Source organism: Populus euphratica, unplaced genomic scaffold (assembly GCF_000495115.2).
Source record: "Populus euphratica unplaced genomic scaffold, PopEup_1.0 scaffold317.1, whole genome shotgun sequence".
NCBI classification, from domain to species: Eukaryota; Viridiplantae; Streptophyta; class Magnoliopsida; order Malpighiales; family Salicaceae; genus Populus; species Populus euphratica.
The window spans coordinates 89,167-108,526 of record NW_011499952.1 but is presented as its reverse complement, the minus strand read 5'-3'; the positions used below and the strand labels follow the sequence as shown (position 1 = coordinate 108,526).

The following is a 19,360-nucleotide window of genomic DNA, read 5'->3' as shown; positions in this document are numbered from 1 at the left end:
TGTCAAAAATAATTTTTAAAAAATAAAAAAATATCATTAGCATGCATTTCAACATGAAAAATTATTTAAAAAGCATCACTAACCATACTGTCATACAAAGTCTTGAACTAATAAAATGTAGGATTTTTTTTTAATGATTATGAATTAGAATTTTTTCCGAGTCACTAGAGATTTATATCGTTATTAATTTTATTATTAATGAAATCAGTTGAGATATATATAAATTAATCTGAATATTTATATTAATAAATTTTTTTTGAAAAAATATAGGAATTTTATTAAAGGAGGCAAACAACCAGCCGACGAAACTAAAGAGTGATTTACATTGCATTAATACAAGTCAACTGGTAGAAACTCCATTCACAAAGGGTATGTTCTGAAAAGTTTCTGACTATGAGCATCTTTGAAAACTCCATTAAAACCAGTAATTGCTGATCGAGTGAAGGACAGCCTTGCATGCTCGCACCCGGCACTGCGTTCCCGCCACTCGCAAGTGGGACAAATAAAACATCTTTGATTAGACGGTGCTTCCTCTATGAGTTTGCTTGAGTGTCAAGACACGACTTGCACTTTTGATATGCTTACAACTCTGGCTTCTCCTGGCTCCCCAGATCCAAATATTCCATGGTCAAAATATAAATCTACCTGCTTTCGTCCTGTTGGCAAATTGTTTTTACAATAATCAAGAAAACTAGATATGAAAATAAAATAAAGGAATACATATATATATATATATATATATATTATAAAAAATAAACAACACAGTATTTTACTCAACATGCTGATTTTTAATTTTAAAACTATTATAATAATAATTAAAACCAACCATCTCGGTTTTCAAACCATTAGAAAATAATATAAATTATATATTAAAATTTTATTTAATAATTTAAATTATTAAATTTAAATAGTTCTTTAATATAATATTACAATCTTAACAATCAAGTAATGATAAGTTTAAATATCATTATTTTTATTTATTTGATAAAAATCAAACATAAAATAATGAAGGTATATAAAAGTTTCAAGTTTAAAATATTTTTATTTAAGTAAATATATTAAAAAATAATATAAATTATATTTTAAAAAGTTCATTTAATATTTTAAATTATTAGGCTATCACATTAAAATAATAATAAAATATATATTTTTTTAATTTCATGAAATTTGCAGCAAAGATTGAGGAGAGCAGTATCTCTGCCCACCTAAAAATTCATGGAATAATCCCATTATCACAAGAATCATAGAAGAGCACCCAGCCAACCGCGCCACCAGACAAAGCGGACCGATATATTATATTCGATATTTAGTAGCCTAGCATGTACGGACGACACACACGCACTCATCCGTCTCAACCACTGGTCAAAACCTCTAACCCATTTTCCACTCCCAATCCAACCTGGACCCAGTGCCGCCCACAAAACCACAGGCTGCTCTCAAAACATCCACCTGAATGGCTGAATCGACACCGATAACCCACCCACGCATCCTTCTTTGTAGCCTGTATATTTTTGCATTAAAAAAATAATTTTTTTCTTCTTTTCATATTATTTTTTAAAATATTTTCAGATTATTATCTTGACGTGTCATGAAGAAATAATTTTTTAAAACATATTTTAAATAAAAATATTTTAAAAAATAATTACTACTGTAATAAAATGAATCATGAACCATTACAATGTAGTAGCAATTCTTTTAACTTCCCTCGATAGCTTCAATAAAAATCACTATTTTTTTCATAGGAGTTCTTTTTACCTGTTATTATTGTTATTTTTCTTTATCCTCGTTTATTTTATTAATATAATATTTTATAAGATGACAGTTTAAAGATGGACACTTGCAAAACTATTTGTTAAGTGTTTTGCGCAGGAAGACGAGGTAAGAGGAGAGCGGAAGTCTCTGCTACGAACTCTCTCTTCGTTTTTCAGTTCAATAATAACAAAATATTTTAAATATATTATTTGCGGTAATTTTTTTATTTTTTTTTAAATATATCAACAAAGGGAGTCCAGGGTAAGAACATCGGTAATTATTTAAAAAATTTTATCAAACAAGAGTATAGAATAATTAAAATAAAATAAAATATATATTATAAATTTAAATAATTATAAATATAATTAAAACATGTTTAAGAGTGTAGTTACAGTTATTTTTTAAAAGATTTTTTATTTAAAAAATATATATTAATAATATTTTTTATTTTTAAAAAATATTTTTGAGATCACATATTAAAATATTAAAAATATATTAAATTAAAATAAAAATTAACTTTTAAAAAAAATACAGTGCAAACCTTTTTAATCTTTGAAAATATAGGCGCTCGAGAGGGGGGGCAGGTTTTCTCATATGTACCGCACCCATTCACGATTTAAATTCCATGGAGAATCGGCGGAGTTGGAGGACAGTGATATTCTAAGCTATTCTTTTTTTTTCATGATTATTTTTTGAAAATATTTTTTTAAATATATTAAAATAATATTTATTTACTTTTAAAAATTATTTTTTACATTAATATATCAAAAAAATAAAATAATTTAATTTAAAATAAATATTTTTTTTTAAAAAAATATTTTTAAAAATTAAAAATAAACGGAATCTTACTAAAATATTTTGCAATAGATTTTGCTGTTAACCGAAGTGTTTTAAAAAAATATTTTTTAATTTATTTTTTATAGCATGATTAAATATTAAAAAAATAATTTATTTTTAAAATATTATAAAACATAAAAAATAATTAATTTTAAAGCAAAACAACTTTTAAAAATAAAAATACTTCCTGATAAATAGACTGGGCATAGCGAAAAATTAATTTTTGCTAGATGATCACAGGAATACACCACCCCGCATCAATCTCGTGCATTTATTTGGGAGTTGACTTCAAGATTTGAATCTAGAAAGTCAATAAATAAAACATGCTTCCTTAATATGACATCAATCTCTCATGGTTTTTTTTTTTCCTCATAAAATACACTTTTCCTTATTTTATGATATATTTAATTCGATAGAGTATTATTGCTGACAATATAATTTGAACATGGAAAGTTAATAAATAAAACATATATTCTCTTTCTTAAAATTTCTTCTTTTTCCTCGTAAAACACACTTTCACTTCTCTTGTAAAATATTTAATATAATGGAGTGCTATTATTGCCAAAAATAATTTATATATTTTTTTAATTTTCATTTCGCCAACAATATTAGTGACACGTGTCCTTGTTCTCTCCTCCCTCCTAAAATACTCTTTCCACGATCACATGCATAATTATTCTAGCATTGTTATTAACAACAATAATTTTACCATTTCAACATTTTTTTTATTAATGCTACAACACATGCTAAATCTATTTATAAACGAAATAATTAGTTTACATTAATTGCAAGATAAATACATTAAAAAATATCTTAATAACTAAATAATAATAATAATTTACAGAATCATATAGAAAAATTTATAAAAAAGAGTTTTAAATTACTGTGTATGTCTTTTAAAATAATTTTTTATTTTTAACATCAAAATAATTAAAAAATATTAATTTAATATATTTACAAACTAAAATGTATTTTAAAAACATCTAAAGTTGTGATAAACATCGCATAAATTAAAAGATATTTTTTTTGTTTTGAAAGCATTTTTTTAAAAAAATTAATTTTTTATTTTTTATTTACTTTAAATTAATATATTTTTAGTGTTTTTAAATTATTTTAATATACTGATATTAAAAATAATTTTTAAAAAATAAAAAAATATTATTTTAATATATTTTTAAATAAAAAATATTTCAAAATAATAATAATAATTATATCTCCGAAACAACCTCGTACTGGTTCAAAAACCGTGGACCCGATATTAAAATCCAAAAAAAAAGAAGGTAGAATACGGGTGTGTTTAAAAAGACACACGTGACACGAAGGCGGGGGAGGAGGAGGGGGGAGGTGAAACCAAGGCTTCTCCCGCCACGAACATTGCGTGCGAGGAGAGAGTAAAAATTTACCCTCCCCAAAAAAAACTACCAGGTACACACGTGTCAATACTTTCACTCCATCTCTCTCTCCTCCCTAAAATTGGGACACTTTCACCGTTACCCTTTACTTTCTACATTTCATATTTTTTTCCCTATTTTGTTCCTGTTAAAACTCTCTCTCTCTCTCCCCCTCCCTCTGCTCCGTCGAGAGACACCCCTCCTGCCTCTTCCTCTCCCTCTCTGGATCGAATTCCCCACCAGAAAAAAAACTAAGAAAATCCTCAAAATCTATCATATTTTCTGGTTTTAATTCTTCATCTTTATTTGGAAAATAAAAAAGAAAAAGGAAAGGCTTCGTTCTTTCTTGCTCTGTATCTCGAGGATTCGATACCAAGAGACTGTCGGTTGCGTTCTGGGAGAAACCAATTTAGGGTTTTACTTCTTTAATTTCCATTCAATTATCGTCTTCTCCTTCTTCTTCAGGTTCTTTTCTCTTCAATTACGTTTATTGATTGATCTGTCTATTCGTTTTTTATATTCTATTTATCGCAAACCCTAATTAATTAGGAAAAAAAGAAAAAAAAACTTTGACTGGTTGTATAGATAAAACATCGTCGTTTCCATTGGTTATAGTTTTTCTCACGTACAACAAGAAACTCTTTGAAATTTTTGGTTGCGTTGTTTTAGTTTGCTATCCGGAATCGAGGATTTTCTTGTTGGGTCCGTTTTTCTTAATCCTCTTCCTTCTATCTTTGATTTTTTTGTCTGATTAGATTTTTTTTTGGCGTTTTTGGGGTTGCTGAGTATATCTTGTAAACATACACGAAAAAAAAAAACATTGAGATTAGGTTAGCGTAGAATGGCGTTGAATTTTTCGCATAGACCCCTCTTTCCTCCTCGTCTATCTGAGGATAATTTGGTATCACCGATGAGGATTTCGATACAGGAGAAAGTGGAGGATTGTTTTGATTATGGAAGGGATAGGAATGGCTCACAGGAGTCTATGCATAAGGATATTCTTGATCTTTTGCCCTCGGATCCCTTTGGCATGGATATGAGTACGACATTTACTGCTATAACGGGGTGGCTTGAGGATCTGGAGGTGGATTATCGTGGTTATGGTAGGGATCAGGTTTCCACGAGAGATGGAAATTATCAGTTATTTGCTGACTTGAATTTTATTTGCAATAATGCCATGTGGTTTCAAGCATTTCCTGGGAACATGGGGTTCGATTTATCTAACGTAGTGGGTGGGTATGGTGATGAGCGTTTGGAGGCGAATGAAGTTGGGAATGCATCTCATCAAGAGTCTCCTGGATCAGATTGTGACATGGAGGATGGTTTGAGTCCGGGAAATGAAATCATAGACAATGAAACTGTTGGGGTTGTGGATGAGAGCAGTGGAGAATTCCAAAATGGTCATTTGGTTTGCTCTGATGGAGATAAAGAAGCTCCTCATGCAGCTTTTGCTTTTGCTCTTGGTTATCTGGGTGTGCGGGATCTTCTTGTTGTTGAAACTGTTTGCCGATCCCTGCGTTCTACTGTTCAAAGTGACCCGCTTTTATGGAGGAGTATCCACATAGATCAACCATTGAATGAGAAGATCACTGATGATGTTCTTTTGCAATTAACCAATAGGGCTCAAGGCAACTTGCAATGTTTGAGCCTAGTGGAGTGTCCAAGGATTACTGATGATGGGTTGAAGCATGTGCTCGAAAATAATCCAAGGCTGACCAAGGTGAGCTCACATTCATCTAAAGCTGTTTTTTGTATTCGTTCCTCAATCCCAGTTATTGGTTGTTGGGATTGTGGAAGTTGTGTTAATTTTCATCTGTAATTCAATGAATTGCCTTATATTTATTTTATTTGTTTTGACTTAAAATGGATCGTGTTTTCTTTTTGGTTTTAAAACATCTATATGGATCTTACAATCAGTACGATTCAGGTTTTAATTTTCCTCCTATTCTAGAGCCAGATTTACTTTCTGGTACTTGGTTATGATGAAGCACGGTTGAGCTCTTTAGGTTGGTGAATCCCCTTCGATTATTTCTTATATACTGCAAATGCTGATTATTCTCCCGACCTTGTTTTAAAAGATTGGTGTGTGTTGTTATAGACATTGAAGAAAATTATCCGTAGTTAATTCAGAAGTAGAAAAGCAGATGAAATTATTTGCAGTTAATACAGTAGAGCAGTGATTGCATATTTTCTGCTCACCAATTTTAACAGTCAGGATGCAACATCTCTGGGCATGTCATATGCTCTATCAACTGCTTTATAAATATATTGTAAGCAAAAAAAGGTTGACCTTGTTTTATGCAGGCCTGCAATTACAAAATAGTTTCTTATGAGCACATGAGACTAATGTAAATCAGTAATCCCTTTTCTCACGTATGGCAAGCAAAAAATGCACTAAAAACGGTGAAAAAAGAGAGTATGCAAGACTAAGGTCTTACTCTCACATGCTATGCCCACTTTATATTTATAACTTGCCCCTATTGTGACATGATTCTGGTCTTTGGTGACCAGACATTGAGATTCATTGGAAGCCAGTTTATTGCATTTTCCGTAGTGCCATCTTTTGATTAGTGGTTTTTGGGCACCAGTTTTTTTATGATCTTTCTATAAATTTTTGTCAGCATCCCCTCCAAAAAAAAAAAAAAAAAAAAAAAAACTGTTACATCCATATTGCTTTATTTGATTTGATAAGATGCTTATATTTCTTTCCTTCTCCCCTTTTTTGTCCTTCATTTGTTTATATGCAGTTGAGTGTACCTGCATGTACAAGACTCAGCATCGAGGGCATTGTAACTAGCTTAAAGGCATTCAAAGCTACGGGGGCTCATGGGGTGAAGCACTTGCGCATTGGTGGGCTCTATGGTGTGACGCAGAAACATTTTGAAGAGTTAATGTTCTTGTTGGGCCCAGATAGCCACATCCAACAGAATGCTCACAAGCCACATTTTTATCACAGAGGAAATCTTTATCTGTCATGTGAGGATGATCGTGCAATTGATATTGAAATGTGCCCAAGATGCCAGAACTTGAGGCTAATATATGATTGCCCTGTAGAGGGTTGCCAGGGAAAAGAGCATCCTTCTCAGGCTTGCAGGGCTTGCAGCCTTTGCATTGCACGATGTGTTCAGTGTGGCCGGTGTATTAATGACAGCGAATACGAGGAAACATTTTGTCTGGAGTTGCTTTGTTCAGATTGTTGGAAACAGCTGCTGAAATGCTAGGAGATGCAGGATAGGAAGATTGGCCCCCTCAAGTCTCTTGAGCTCCCTAAATCTTACTGCAGTCTTTGTGTTCATTGCTAGAGACAGATAAGCCTGCTTATGTGTTCTGTTTACTAGTTCAGAATCATTGATCATCCAAGAAGAAAATATGAGGCAGCCTTCTCGGATAATGGTTCCCTTTCAATCTTGATCCACAACCCCCCCCCCAGGAGTTCGGTGAGCCTCTCTGGTGCAGCTGTTAGATTTCAAGTGGGGATAAGTTCATTTGGAGTCAAGTATATGCGAATTTATATTATTTTGTGGAAAAGGAGATGCAACAAAAAAAAAGGAACAGAAACCGAAAAGAGAACAGATAGTAACGGATTTTGAGTGGTTGATTAGTTCTCCATGCACTGTTGGCAGCTATAAGTATCACTCTTGTCCGTGGTTCATCTTTTTTTTAATCATACCTAGTAAGAGAGGATCAGTTTCACCTGTGTGTGTTGTTCAGAGCTGGCATATGTACCTGCATGGAAGTTGGGGTGTGGCATAGTAAGCGCTCTCAGGGTTATGTAAATTTCTTTGATGATTGAAATTGTGGTGTCTGTCATTGTTCCTAATAAACTTTTATATTGTCCCCATCAGAGATTTTTAATTATCTGTGAATCTCAGCGTATATCAGTGATCTCTCTGTCAGCAGAATAGAGTGATCGGTTTTCCTGCTGTGCACGATTTCATATGATGTTGAGGTGTGCAGTTTCAGAATAAGCCTTTATTTTGCGAGCGCTGTCAGCGATGGACTGTGGGACCATGGGATGATCTGCTGCTTCTGTTACTGGTAGATTGCTAGTTTGATATGTGATCTTATTCTTGGCTCCTAGCTTGCTTTCCTTGTAGGATATCTATTTTTCCCAACCATGGTGGATATGTATTAACTTTGATATTAAGGTACTGTATTTCAGTGCTTCCATTGAAAGATTTTATGGGCCCAATAGTGGGTGCCGAACTGTCACCTCACCTTTTCAATTATAAAAAGAAAAAGAATTTGCTTTTCTATTAGTGCTTTTTTGAATCATATGTTTGTGTCTCTCTCTCTCTTTACTGGGGGTGTTCAGATTAGTTGCCTGATTAATTTATGTATATTTGGGTTAATTTATATCTAGATTAATTAATGTATATTTTGATTAATTTATGTATATTTTAAAAATTAATAATTTAAGAAGCCTCCAATCATTAATCTCCGATTCAAATCTCCTATTCAAATCTTAAGCCATAAAAAATGTAAACTTCTTGATTTCAAATTTTTACCATTAAGTTTCCTATTAAATCATTAGTCTAGAAAATGCTTTTGATTTTTTCAAATTATTTTTTTTCTTATATATTTTGGAATTATTTTGATATATTAAAATTACAATTTTTAAAATAAAAAATATTATTATAAAATATTTTTAAAAATAATAACAGCAGAGCTGAAATACGATAGCTGGAGAGCTGAAATAAAGCCCTATCCATTTTCAGGTATACATGGATATGGGTTAATTCAGCTCTGCATTTCCCTCTTCTGCTATTTTAATCCCTTCAACTGGAAATTAAACCGTGGATATGTTGAAGGCCATTTGAAACACACAGTTCAGTTGTCTGAAGACGAACCAAAAAAAATAAAAATAAAATTGTATAGCATAAAATGAATACTGAATTGGGAGAGGGCAGCGTATAGTAAACACACGGAATCAAACCAGGAGAAAACATTCCGAGCGAGATGAACAAAAGAAGTTGCCTACCGTAAAATTAGTACTGAAATAGTGAATGGTAGAGGCATTCAGCAACAGACCTCCAAAATGGTGATGGAATTTGATGTTGGACTAAATTCGTTCAATAAATTGACCTTCTCCCAGCTGTATCCTTTTTTGTATTTTAAAAAGTTTTAAATTTATTTTATTTTTGCTTTAAATTAATAATTTTTTAATATTTCTAAATCATTTAAATATGTTAATATAAAAAATAATTTTAAAAAATGCATTATTTTAATATATTTTTAAATAAAAAATACTTTAAAAATTAACCACTCCAAATATTTGAAAGTCTGGAATACTTAGCTCGTGTTTTCATAGACAGCATTAATGATAATATTAGACCCAAATTAATATATAGGTGGTTTTTATGTTCGGGCTTGGTTTTTGCCCTGAAAAAACATCTCTTGAGGACCTGAAATTTATATGTTGTCTAAGCCCTCGGCTCCTAGTTGATATGGTGAATTGGAGTCATGAGAATTATTGGAGATATCCTACGTTGAATGATGGCCTACCAATCTGATTGAATGAAAGAAGAAATGTTTAAATCCTGAAGGAATACGGGATAAACTTTATTTTTAATTCATAGATGGAAGTGACAGAACAACACAGAAGGTATATTGTTCAAAAGGATGCGAACCTGGATGACAATGGATTCTATCAAGGGAATGAGACAAGAACATGATGAAATCAGTCTTGTTCATTTCTGAGATTTCTTATGAATATCTTTCATCCATGCTAAGCGCAATACTTTCTTGCCAAAACTCTTCTTCATCTTCCCACCCTTCCCTTTTTGTCATCTTTGCTTGACGATGACTGCGGCGGAGGGTCAGGGGTGTTATAATCCCATTGATCAGCCCAGGATAGCCCAGAGTCCATCTCCTTTTCCGTTCTTTATCTCCGCTAAAATATTCTTGCTTGGATATTGTCTTAATTAGATGAGCATGGTTAGAAATTTATGTCAAGGCCATTGCATTTCTTAAATCATCGTTGCTGGCTTCATTCCTTCTCGCATGGCAGAGGTATTTTTGGTGGATAGCTAAACAAATTTGGCTCAAATTCAGTGGTCATTGCCCTTTTTTACACCAACGTCAACCTAACCACCTGTGTAGATGGATTGGTTGGGTGCTAGCCAGTTATCTCTGCCCAAACAGTTTCAGAGAGCTGTCTCAACCGCAATTTGTTTTTCTTAGCTCAATGCTGTTTCAAATTAGCCAACATATTCGTTGAGGCGATCATCTTCTTACACTTGACAAGCGTGTAATCCTCAAAACGGTTGTGTTTCCGGGAGACAAGCTGTCCGTGAATTCGACTGTCCATCTCTAGAGACAACTACAAAAACAGGAATTCCTGATTTGAATTCATAATTGGAAAAGGACCATTACAATTTCAAGCAGGTCCAGAAAGATTACATAAATAGGTATACACTAAAATTAATGGGCTGACTATCTTTTAGAGGGGTAAATAATGGATCGAGTCAGAAATGGAAACACAAAATAGTGAGAGCTCCGTTTCTGCTTGAGAGTTTTCTTTTCACCAGTTCTTATTAGCGAACTGATTGACCATGCTGTCACAACCTCCTCACTTATTTCATCCTGCTGTCCTCCAACTATTCAACCCGACCATGCTGTCACAACCTCCTCACTTACTTATTTCATCCTGCTGTCCTCCAACTATTCAACCTGATGGGCTCTAAAGTGTTTGATTTCTGCAAATCCTCTTACTATCATGCACCATCTTACATAATGAGTTTGTTCCACTTGTGAGCAAAAAATGTTAGGAATGGTGATGAAACTCTTGCAGACAGAGTCAAAAGAGGGGACAGAAGGACACCGTCGTTTACGGAGGATCCATCATGCTTGTTGGGGGAATAGGTAGTTCAGGCAAAAATTGAGGGAAGGAAAAGAGAAAAGCGCAGCAGAAGAAAACAGCAACAAGGGAGGTCCCAGCATGGTCAAGCAGCTTACTTCTAAGGGTGAAAATTGCAAAATGTAATTCAGGACCCCATCACCTAAAAAACTCAACATGACCTGCAATCTCCCTACACAGCAATTTGGATTCTGTGGCTAACTTCAGGCTCTTAACAATGGCAAGTCCTGTCTGTTTGTGTGTAGATGCTGGCATATATGACTTGGCCTCCTCTTCCCTTCCTAGCAACAAAGCTTCCCTGGCAGGAATGACATTTTCCCACCAAAACTCCCGTAAAATCCCATGTATTATCTCCCAATAACCACGGTCTCTGCACACACGAAATATTGTGCTTCCATTTGGTGTCCAGCAATATAAATCCGCCCATTCTCTATCCATTATCTCCAATTGCCCCTGCACTTGAGGCACGTAATAGAAGGGCATAGTGGACCAAGGAAGACCCTTTTCAGGCTTCCCCTTGTTATAGGGACACTTAACTTCCAGGATGCCACCTCCAGGAAGAAGAACATCAGTGGAAGCACCAAGAAGACCATCAGGGGAAGCACCAAGCCAATCAAATTGCTCTTCTGAATGGATTGCAAATCCCAATGAGCTCACCTCGCGACCTGTGATGTTCTTATACCGATTTATTGCTGCTGCTTCATTAAGCACACCCCACTGCATGGCACTGTTTGCAGAAGCTTCAAGGGTCTGTGTCTCAGATTCAAACACTTTCTCATGCCAGAGCTCAGGGCGACGTTTTCCCTTCCAAAAACCCATAGCAGTGCTGAAGGTGCTCGTTGTTAGCCTGTCCCTCCTAAGGGCAAACCATTCCTCTGAGCGTTGGGGGGCATCAGATCCGGTAACACAGGCAGCCAAAACTAGTGACGAGGGGGGGCGCACTACAGGAGGGAATGTTCGAGAGATCAGAGGTTCGGAGCACGTGTAAAATATTCTGTAAGATCCAGTTCCATGCCTTTTCCTTGGGGACAGTGATGCCACCTTGTTATGATGAATGCTGGGAAACATGGTTGAACAGGCCTTGCTCATTTCCAAGAAAATCAGGCCGTTGATAGTACCTTTATTTGGTGGATTGGTCCAGCGAAGGCCACACTCTGCATGAAAGATTAGTCAAAAAGTCCGGTCAAAAAAGAATAATCATTATAACAATAAATTTTCCATGCAGTATAATAAACCTACAATAAGAAGTAGCAGGGTAAATGAGTTCATAAAAATCAGAGCATGCATTTCCTTCATAATATATACAAGCACCCTCTTGGTCTCATACAGCATAAGAAGCTATTGATAAATTACAAATGAAGGTTGTCAGAAGTAATCAACGGGCAAGCAAGATGTATCCCCTTCTCAAGAAATGAAGCATATTCACATCTTACTAGGTAGTCAACCAGCTTCGCATCCAGAAAATAATATAAATAAATCAACGGAATGTACCTAATTTTTCTATCATGGAAAAGAACTGAATTCACTCTACCTAACAAAAGCCATATCCTTTCACTTTATTCTTGATGCTTAACAAGGATCAAGCTACATCAAAGGTTAGCCGGTTCTAGCAGAATTACCAAACACCTTAGGCACATTGAACGGAAAAATCAATTGAGGGTTTCACTTTTTAAACATGTGATCTTCTTTACATCAAGTGCCATTGTTTACTGCAATGATAAGAGCCTTGCGCTTTTAACCATGCTAGCAAGACACTTCATGCAAAGTCAGAATGATAACATCAAAACTTGCCTTCCCAATTCCCAGAAACAAGTTTAGCATCTACATTCACTGCATAGATAATCCTCAACAATACACCAACCAACCACAAATAAGCAAATCCGTAACTGAAAAACATCCCAAAAGCTTACAGCTTTCAACCCCCAGCAAATTTAGCATAGCTTATAAATTTTGCAATCAAATACTAACAAACCCATGCAATAAAATCTCCGAGGCATAACGAAAACTTATCACAACATGCAATAAGAGACACCCAATTCTCTAAAACATGAAAATGCAGCTGCGTTATAAGCAAAGTGTTTGATAATATACCTGAAAGAGAGTTTGAGCTGGTAGCGCTTATCTTTTGATGGGCTGAAACAGAGAGAGTGCAAAAGGGTCGAGCATCAACGGAAAGAAAGGAAACTCTAGATTGAATGGAGGAGAGTTGAATAAGCTTCATTGTTTCACTTCGCCGATTATCATTGCCTTTAGGATTTCAGAAATTGTATCTGAAGGAAGGAGATTGGGAGGAGAGGCACACGAGGAGGGCAAGGTATCGGAATTGAATAAAAGTTTGCTCAACCACGACGTTTTCAAAAAGATAAGTGAGATTTTGAGGGTATTTCATATTTTGGCCCTCACTTTTCTATTTTTCTAATTTTATAGCCCAGACTGTTATGGGATTAGTAAGAATTGAGTAATTTTATGCTGCAAGAAAGAGAGATTAACATTTGGTACCCGCAATATTATTTTAGCTTTTGGTGGGGTTAGATGTTAATTTCTTTCCTGGGATCCAACGTAATTATTTTTTAATGCATACAATTTTAATTTTTTTTTAAATTAACTTTTTATATTTTTTAATCGTTTTGATATGCTAATATAAAAAATAAATTTTTTTAAAAAATAAATAAAATATTATTTTAATACATTTCAAAGTAAAAAATATTTTAAAAAATAATTGCTATTACAATACCAGACACTGCTTTTATTTTATTGTAAACTTCTACCATATTCCAAGCAAACTTCACCCCATTCTCTCTTTGCTTTTTACTTTCTTAAAAATATTTTCTTATTGTTTGTAAAAAAATAAAAGTTAAATCCAATCTCCATCGATGAATAACGCCCTTGTTGGTTGCCTTTTTCTTCTTTCTTTCTCACTCTTTTCAACTCCATTTTGCTCATGTTATAACAAAGTTTAAAAGTATTTGTTTTTGTGATAGATTGTGCATTGTGATCTAACCATAATTTTGTTTTGTTTGATAAAAATGAAACCACAAATTTAATAAAACAGGACCCATAAATTTTTGTGGTCTAACCACAGGTTCAACAAAAGCAGCTAATATATGCTTTTCAACTAATTCTTTCTATAATGATTGTTAGTAGAGACTGTTCAATTTGTAACTGACCAAGATATCCCTCTCGTATCCTTTTTTTTTTCCTGCATGTTTGCTTTACTCCCTACCATCTTCATCATCCCTTTGTTTTCATTTGTTTTTCACAAATTCTTCTCCCTTCAATCCTCTGTTATAGATGCTCTAATCTATTTTTTTAGGTACAAACTTTTTCAATACCCACAAGATAATATGTCGGCAATAACCAACATCCTTTTCCAAGTTCCTATAACTCTTTAATGGACCTGGTTTCCTCATCTCTTAATCTTGTCTTTGTGCACGCCCCACTGTAATCTTCAGCAAAATTTCAATAATTTTTCATCAATTACTGTGCATGTTATTTGAATTTGCTATATTAACCAAAATATTTAACTTCTTCATCATTTTTTAAATTGTCTTGCAATGATTTGTTGTAGGAATCCTGGATTTTTTTTTTTATAACTTTGGTTAGCACTCAAAGATCTATCATCTTTTTCTTTGTTTGTTACAAAAAACACTGAACATTGGTAATCATATTTTCAATTTATTTCATCTTCTATGAAGTTTACTTTATTGTCAATTAAATTATATCAATTTGTTTATTACCTTTATATGGTATGCTTACCATGTATAACTTGCAATATGCATTTAAATTTTATGTTATTTTGAATTTAATTCTTTTTTAGTTGACGAATAACATAATGATATCGAGTTTATCAAGCTGCCAAAACAATGACATTGTTTATAATAGAATTAATTTGCATTGTTTATTCTAAACATCAGTGTTTATAAATGTTAGGTATACACAACAATATATTAACAATGTTTTGCTTATAGAATAATTAATAATCATGCTCAAAACTACATCCATCCTTCTAAAAAATCATGTTACTGAAGCAAGAATTTAGAATATTAAAAGCTTAATATAAGTAGTGAGTGATAGTTATGGAGTGCATAAATAAAGACACATAATAAATTTTATACTGCATTCTTTTGCTTTCTTAATTTTTAAAGCATTTACAAACTTAATAACTTAACAAATTATTCTTGAGTGTGTGAGACTAATGTAGTTGATAAAAATACAATGTTGGAGTGCCTTTAATACCTACCTATATCTGTTATAGAGTTGTGTTTGGTGTTATTTAAATTATTCATAAAAAGAGTTAAGGCATGCGCATCATCCCTTCTTAATAGCTTATTGTCTCTACTACACATCTTGGTTAGAAATCAAGGCCATTATTCTTTGATTATATCATCAATAATTTATTGGCATGCTGCAAACATAACACATATAGAATTATTTTAAATGAATGAATATGAATATGTTTGTAATTTGTAAAAATGAAAGACATAAAATATTATGATCTGATTCCTTTTGATTTCAAATTCAATACAAAACATCAATTATTTATTTAATATAACTTCAAAAAGCAAAAGAAAAAAATATCTTATTAACAACATCATTAAAGTAATTAAAAAAATTGATGTTTATGTGACAAACTCAAACTAACACTTTCAAAAAATTTAAGTTTGTCATATGAAATATGAAAGCTAAAATGCTTATGGAACAAATAATTGAAATGATAAATAAAATTGCATCCATTAGTAGATTAATGCATCATACAATCTTTCCTTTAAATGTAGCGTATATGACCTTCAACATTGTTTTATTAAAATTAGTACTTCATTACAACTTTATAAATTTTTGACATACCGTACTGTTTTCAACATATAATTGTATTGATATTGTTTTCTTTACTATTCTAATCAAAATCTTTATTACATTAAAAACCAATTCTCTAATTCTAGTCCTCAAACATTAAACGTCATTATGAAGTTTATAAATCTGTATTGTATCGCCTTCAAATCTTTCAAACTTGCCATAAACAATTTCAATAATAATTTATTAACAATATAACTTCATTAAAACTTTATAATTTTTGACATACCCTATTGTTTTGAACCTATTCCAGCCTTTACATTGTTTTCTTTGCAATACTATGCTAATTAAAATCTTTACTACATTAAAAATCAAGTTTTTAGTACTAGTCCTCAAACATTAAGCTTAATTAGAAAGATTATAAATCCATATTATATCTCATACAAAGCTTTTAAAGATGTCATAAACAACTTTAACTCTAACTTTTAAATTATTTAACAATGTCTTAACATGCGACACACATGTTATGTCTTTTGAGTGACTATCCATAATAAAACATAACTATATCTAAACATTATTTAACTAAAAATTTAAAAATCTACTTTGTGAATTGTCTATTGAAATTAATATATAGCATCAACAAAATTAACTACTTAATTCTATGTTATAAAATTCATTATAATTGTGAACATGGAAGAGTCTCAGTATCAAGATAAAGCATATTATGAACGAGATCGAACACTTATTTCAACAAGGTTAGATAAGAATTTGCTACTGATATCTTTAAAGAGCAAATTAGCCATGTATTCACTAAAACACGATTAAAGAATTGATGAGACGAGATAAAAAAAGATTGAAGGATATGAAAGAAGTTGATTTCTGAAATAGAAGTTGGATGAAGTTTAGAACTAGAAACTATTTTTGCCACTGATGAGTGGTGAAAATAAAAAATTCAGGTTAGTTTTTAGTTCAACAACATGTATAATTACTTCAAACACTCTAACTTTTATATATCAATCCTTTCAAATTAATTAATAACAACTATTTTCTTTGCTATAAGAAATATGAAAATCTAAAAAGTTTAGACATTCTAATATCAAGTCATCTTTGTGTTGTAAATATAATATGATGTTTACAAATATTGTAACTACTAGTAAGTTTGTGTGCACTTCATCTCAAGGTATGGTTTCTTATGATGATGAGGTGGGTGATGGGATAAAAAATACAACCAAGGATGATATAAATATAAAGAAGGGTAATGGAGATTCAAAGGAAGATAATTTATCAAATCTTATTGATGACATTAGTAATATGGTTGCTCGTGTTAATGTTTTCAATAATATTAGTAACCATAGTAGTAGTGGGAAGAGAAAAACATCTCTATAATATCCGAAAAAGAGTGTACAAAATAGAAAGGTTTCAAAATAAAAGAACAACTTTTCTTGTGATTAGATCAATTGGTTGGCAACATCTTTACTATGAGTGATTGAACATCTATTTTATGGATAAGAAAATGGTGTAGCATAGAAGAGGTGATGAAGGAGTTTCACTCCATTAATGATGTTGTTTTTTACAGTGAGTTGTATTGTTTTGTTGTTGAGTTTTTTATGGTTACAAGTAAAAGAAAAATATGGACAACAATAAGAAATAAAGAATGAAAATTTGCATGGTTGAAATTAGTGTTTGAGAGAATATCAAACCTTAAACCATTAGGTAATGATCAATATTTTTAATATACTTTATATCTAGGTTTCATATTTAATAATGTTTTACTAAAATTATGTCTAAAACATTTAAAACCATTCATATTCCAATTGATTTATGTGTGATTGAGTATGTTTGTTTTTAAAGTGGTGCCATCCAACTTTTATCGTTGATTAATTTAAGATCATCTAATAATAATTGATGATTCTATCATCATATATGTTTGTTTTCTACAGTAGAATATAGAAATATTATATGGCAGAAATTTTATGGCTCTATAGTTACATTTATATGGAATTAATTATCATTGCACAATATTGAATAAAGAAATCCTCATATGTTATTATTACTGGAATTTGAATGATATTCTTAAAATATTGGTGGAAATAATAAGTGTATTGCCTTATAAATATATTTTTAATAAATATATTACCTCAAAAAAGTAAATATTGTCTAAAAAATATGGTTATTATACGAAAATTGATTTAGAAATATGTTTGTCCTTTAAACTAAAAATAAGTGTAGTATTGAAAAATAATGAAAAAATATATTATATTCATAATGGTAGTAATGTCACCTTATTTAAAAAAAAAAAATAATTGATTCATCAATGTGCAAATAAAACCTTTGATACATTCAATCAATTTAGTACTCCCATTCTAGGAGAAACTTTAGGGAAAAAACAAGATGAACAAACATAAAAGTTCCTTTTGGAAACATCATAAAAGGCCAAATCGACACTTAAAAGATTAACATGATTTCATAATTTGTGATAAGGATGAGGAAGGAAAACATTTTTACTCATGATTTGATTTGTATTTTGATATTAATTTTAGAAGTTTTCTAAAGAAGCAAATAAAAACTACCAATTAAATCAACTTAATTTACACATGTAAATAAAAAGTTGATGGGATAGGATAAGAAACCCTACATGGTAGGCTAAAACATGCCTTAATTATGAGCATCATTAATGAAGTTAACTATTTATTTATTACAAGTCAAGTAATTAACAATTGATATCTTAAACTAATGGGGTCATTAAAAAAGGATAGGAAAGCATTCAAGATATTTCATGTTTCAATCATGAAGTTGTTGATTATATTATTACAATTTTATTTGATGTTATATAATGATTTGTTCATTTACATGTTAAATGCTTTGTGAACTTAATAATTTGTTAATTTATATCTTACATGCTTGAACAACCTAATATTAAATGTAATATTTATCATGCAAAAACAAATTGGATAAGAAATCTCTCATGCTTTATTATTATGTTTAGAACTATAATAAGAGATAAATTTTTCTTGTTTTTGCATATATGGATATGACTTTGTTGATGTATTGTTATTATCTCTTACATTGTATTTTAATTAACATGTTGATATTTTGGAGCTATGTATGATATTGTATTTTACATAACTTGTTATTGTTGCGTGTACTTATCTTATTTTTGACTTGTATTGTAATGTTAAGGTTGTTGTTGTGTTATCATGTATTGTAGGCTGTTGTAAGTTAGAATTTTAGGTGAGAACATTAGTTATGAATGTTTAGTAGAAATTAAAGCAAGTCTTTGATATTTTTAGATTGAATCTTCATTTTGTTTTCCACCATTGTTGCTTATATAATTCACACTTGCAATAAAGGCTCACTTATCATTTTCAATATATTTTGTACGACACTATTGCTTTCGCTTTTTCGAGGGATTTTATTTATAGTATTTTAGCTTGCATCTATTTAAAGAGGTGAGTTGTCTTTTTCTAATTTATATCCATGTTTCTGGTATAACCATGGCATATTATGAATCACATCTTTTTCCATTCTCATTGCTTCCTAATGAAATTGCCAAGTATATATTCATTTTTCATACTGATAAATTCTTGTTGGATAGATGATGGAACAAGTTGTAATATAATTCTTTGTTCATGTTTACAATAAAATTGATAGCAACACTGCAAAACATCCAATTGCAAATCAATTTAATGTGTGATTATTAAATTAAATGCAATTTAAATTTATTGTAATA

General features: G+C 31.5%; 2 protein-coding genes across 3 annotated transcripts; one reads left to right on the top strand and one right to left on the bottom strand.

Moving 5' to 3' along the window:
* The first annotated feature begins 4,101 nt into the window (after positions 1–4,101).
* Positions 4,102–8,242, top strand: LOC105138027 (F-box protein SKIP14-like). Its single transcript, XM_011044007.1, has 2 exons — positions 4,102–5,700; positions 6,728–8,242. The coding sequence occupies exons 1-2, from the start codon at positions 4,822–4,824 to the stop codon at positions 7,199–7,201; spliced, it is 1,353 nt and encodes a 450-aa protein (XP_011042309.1). The 5' UTR covers positions 4,102–4,821; the 3' UTR covers positions 7,202–8,242.
* Positions 8,243–10,300: 2,058 nt separating this feature from the next.
* Positions 10,301–13,203, bottom strand: LOC105138026 (Restriction endonuclease, type II-like superfamily protein). Of its 2 annotated transcripts, XR_844705.1 has the most exons (3): positions 12,931–13,203; positions 10,608–11,993; positions 10,301–10,547 (listed from the first exon to the last, which is right to left on the bottom strand). XR_844705.1 is itself a non-coding variant. In XM_011044006.1 (2 exons), the coding sequence occupies exons 1-2, from the start codon at positions 13,058–13,060 to the stop codon at positions 10,978–10,980; spliced, it is 1,146 nt and encodes a 381-aa protein (XP_011042308.1). In that variant the 5' UTR covers positions 13,061–13,203; the 3' UTR covers positions 10,301–10,977. The 2 variants fall into 2 exon arrangements, 1 of the variants encoding a protein (XP_011042308.1); XM_011044006.1 differs by having other exon boundaries at positions 10,301–11,993.
* Positions 13,204–19,360: the final 6,157 nt, after the last annotated feature.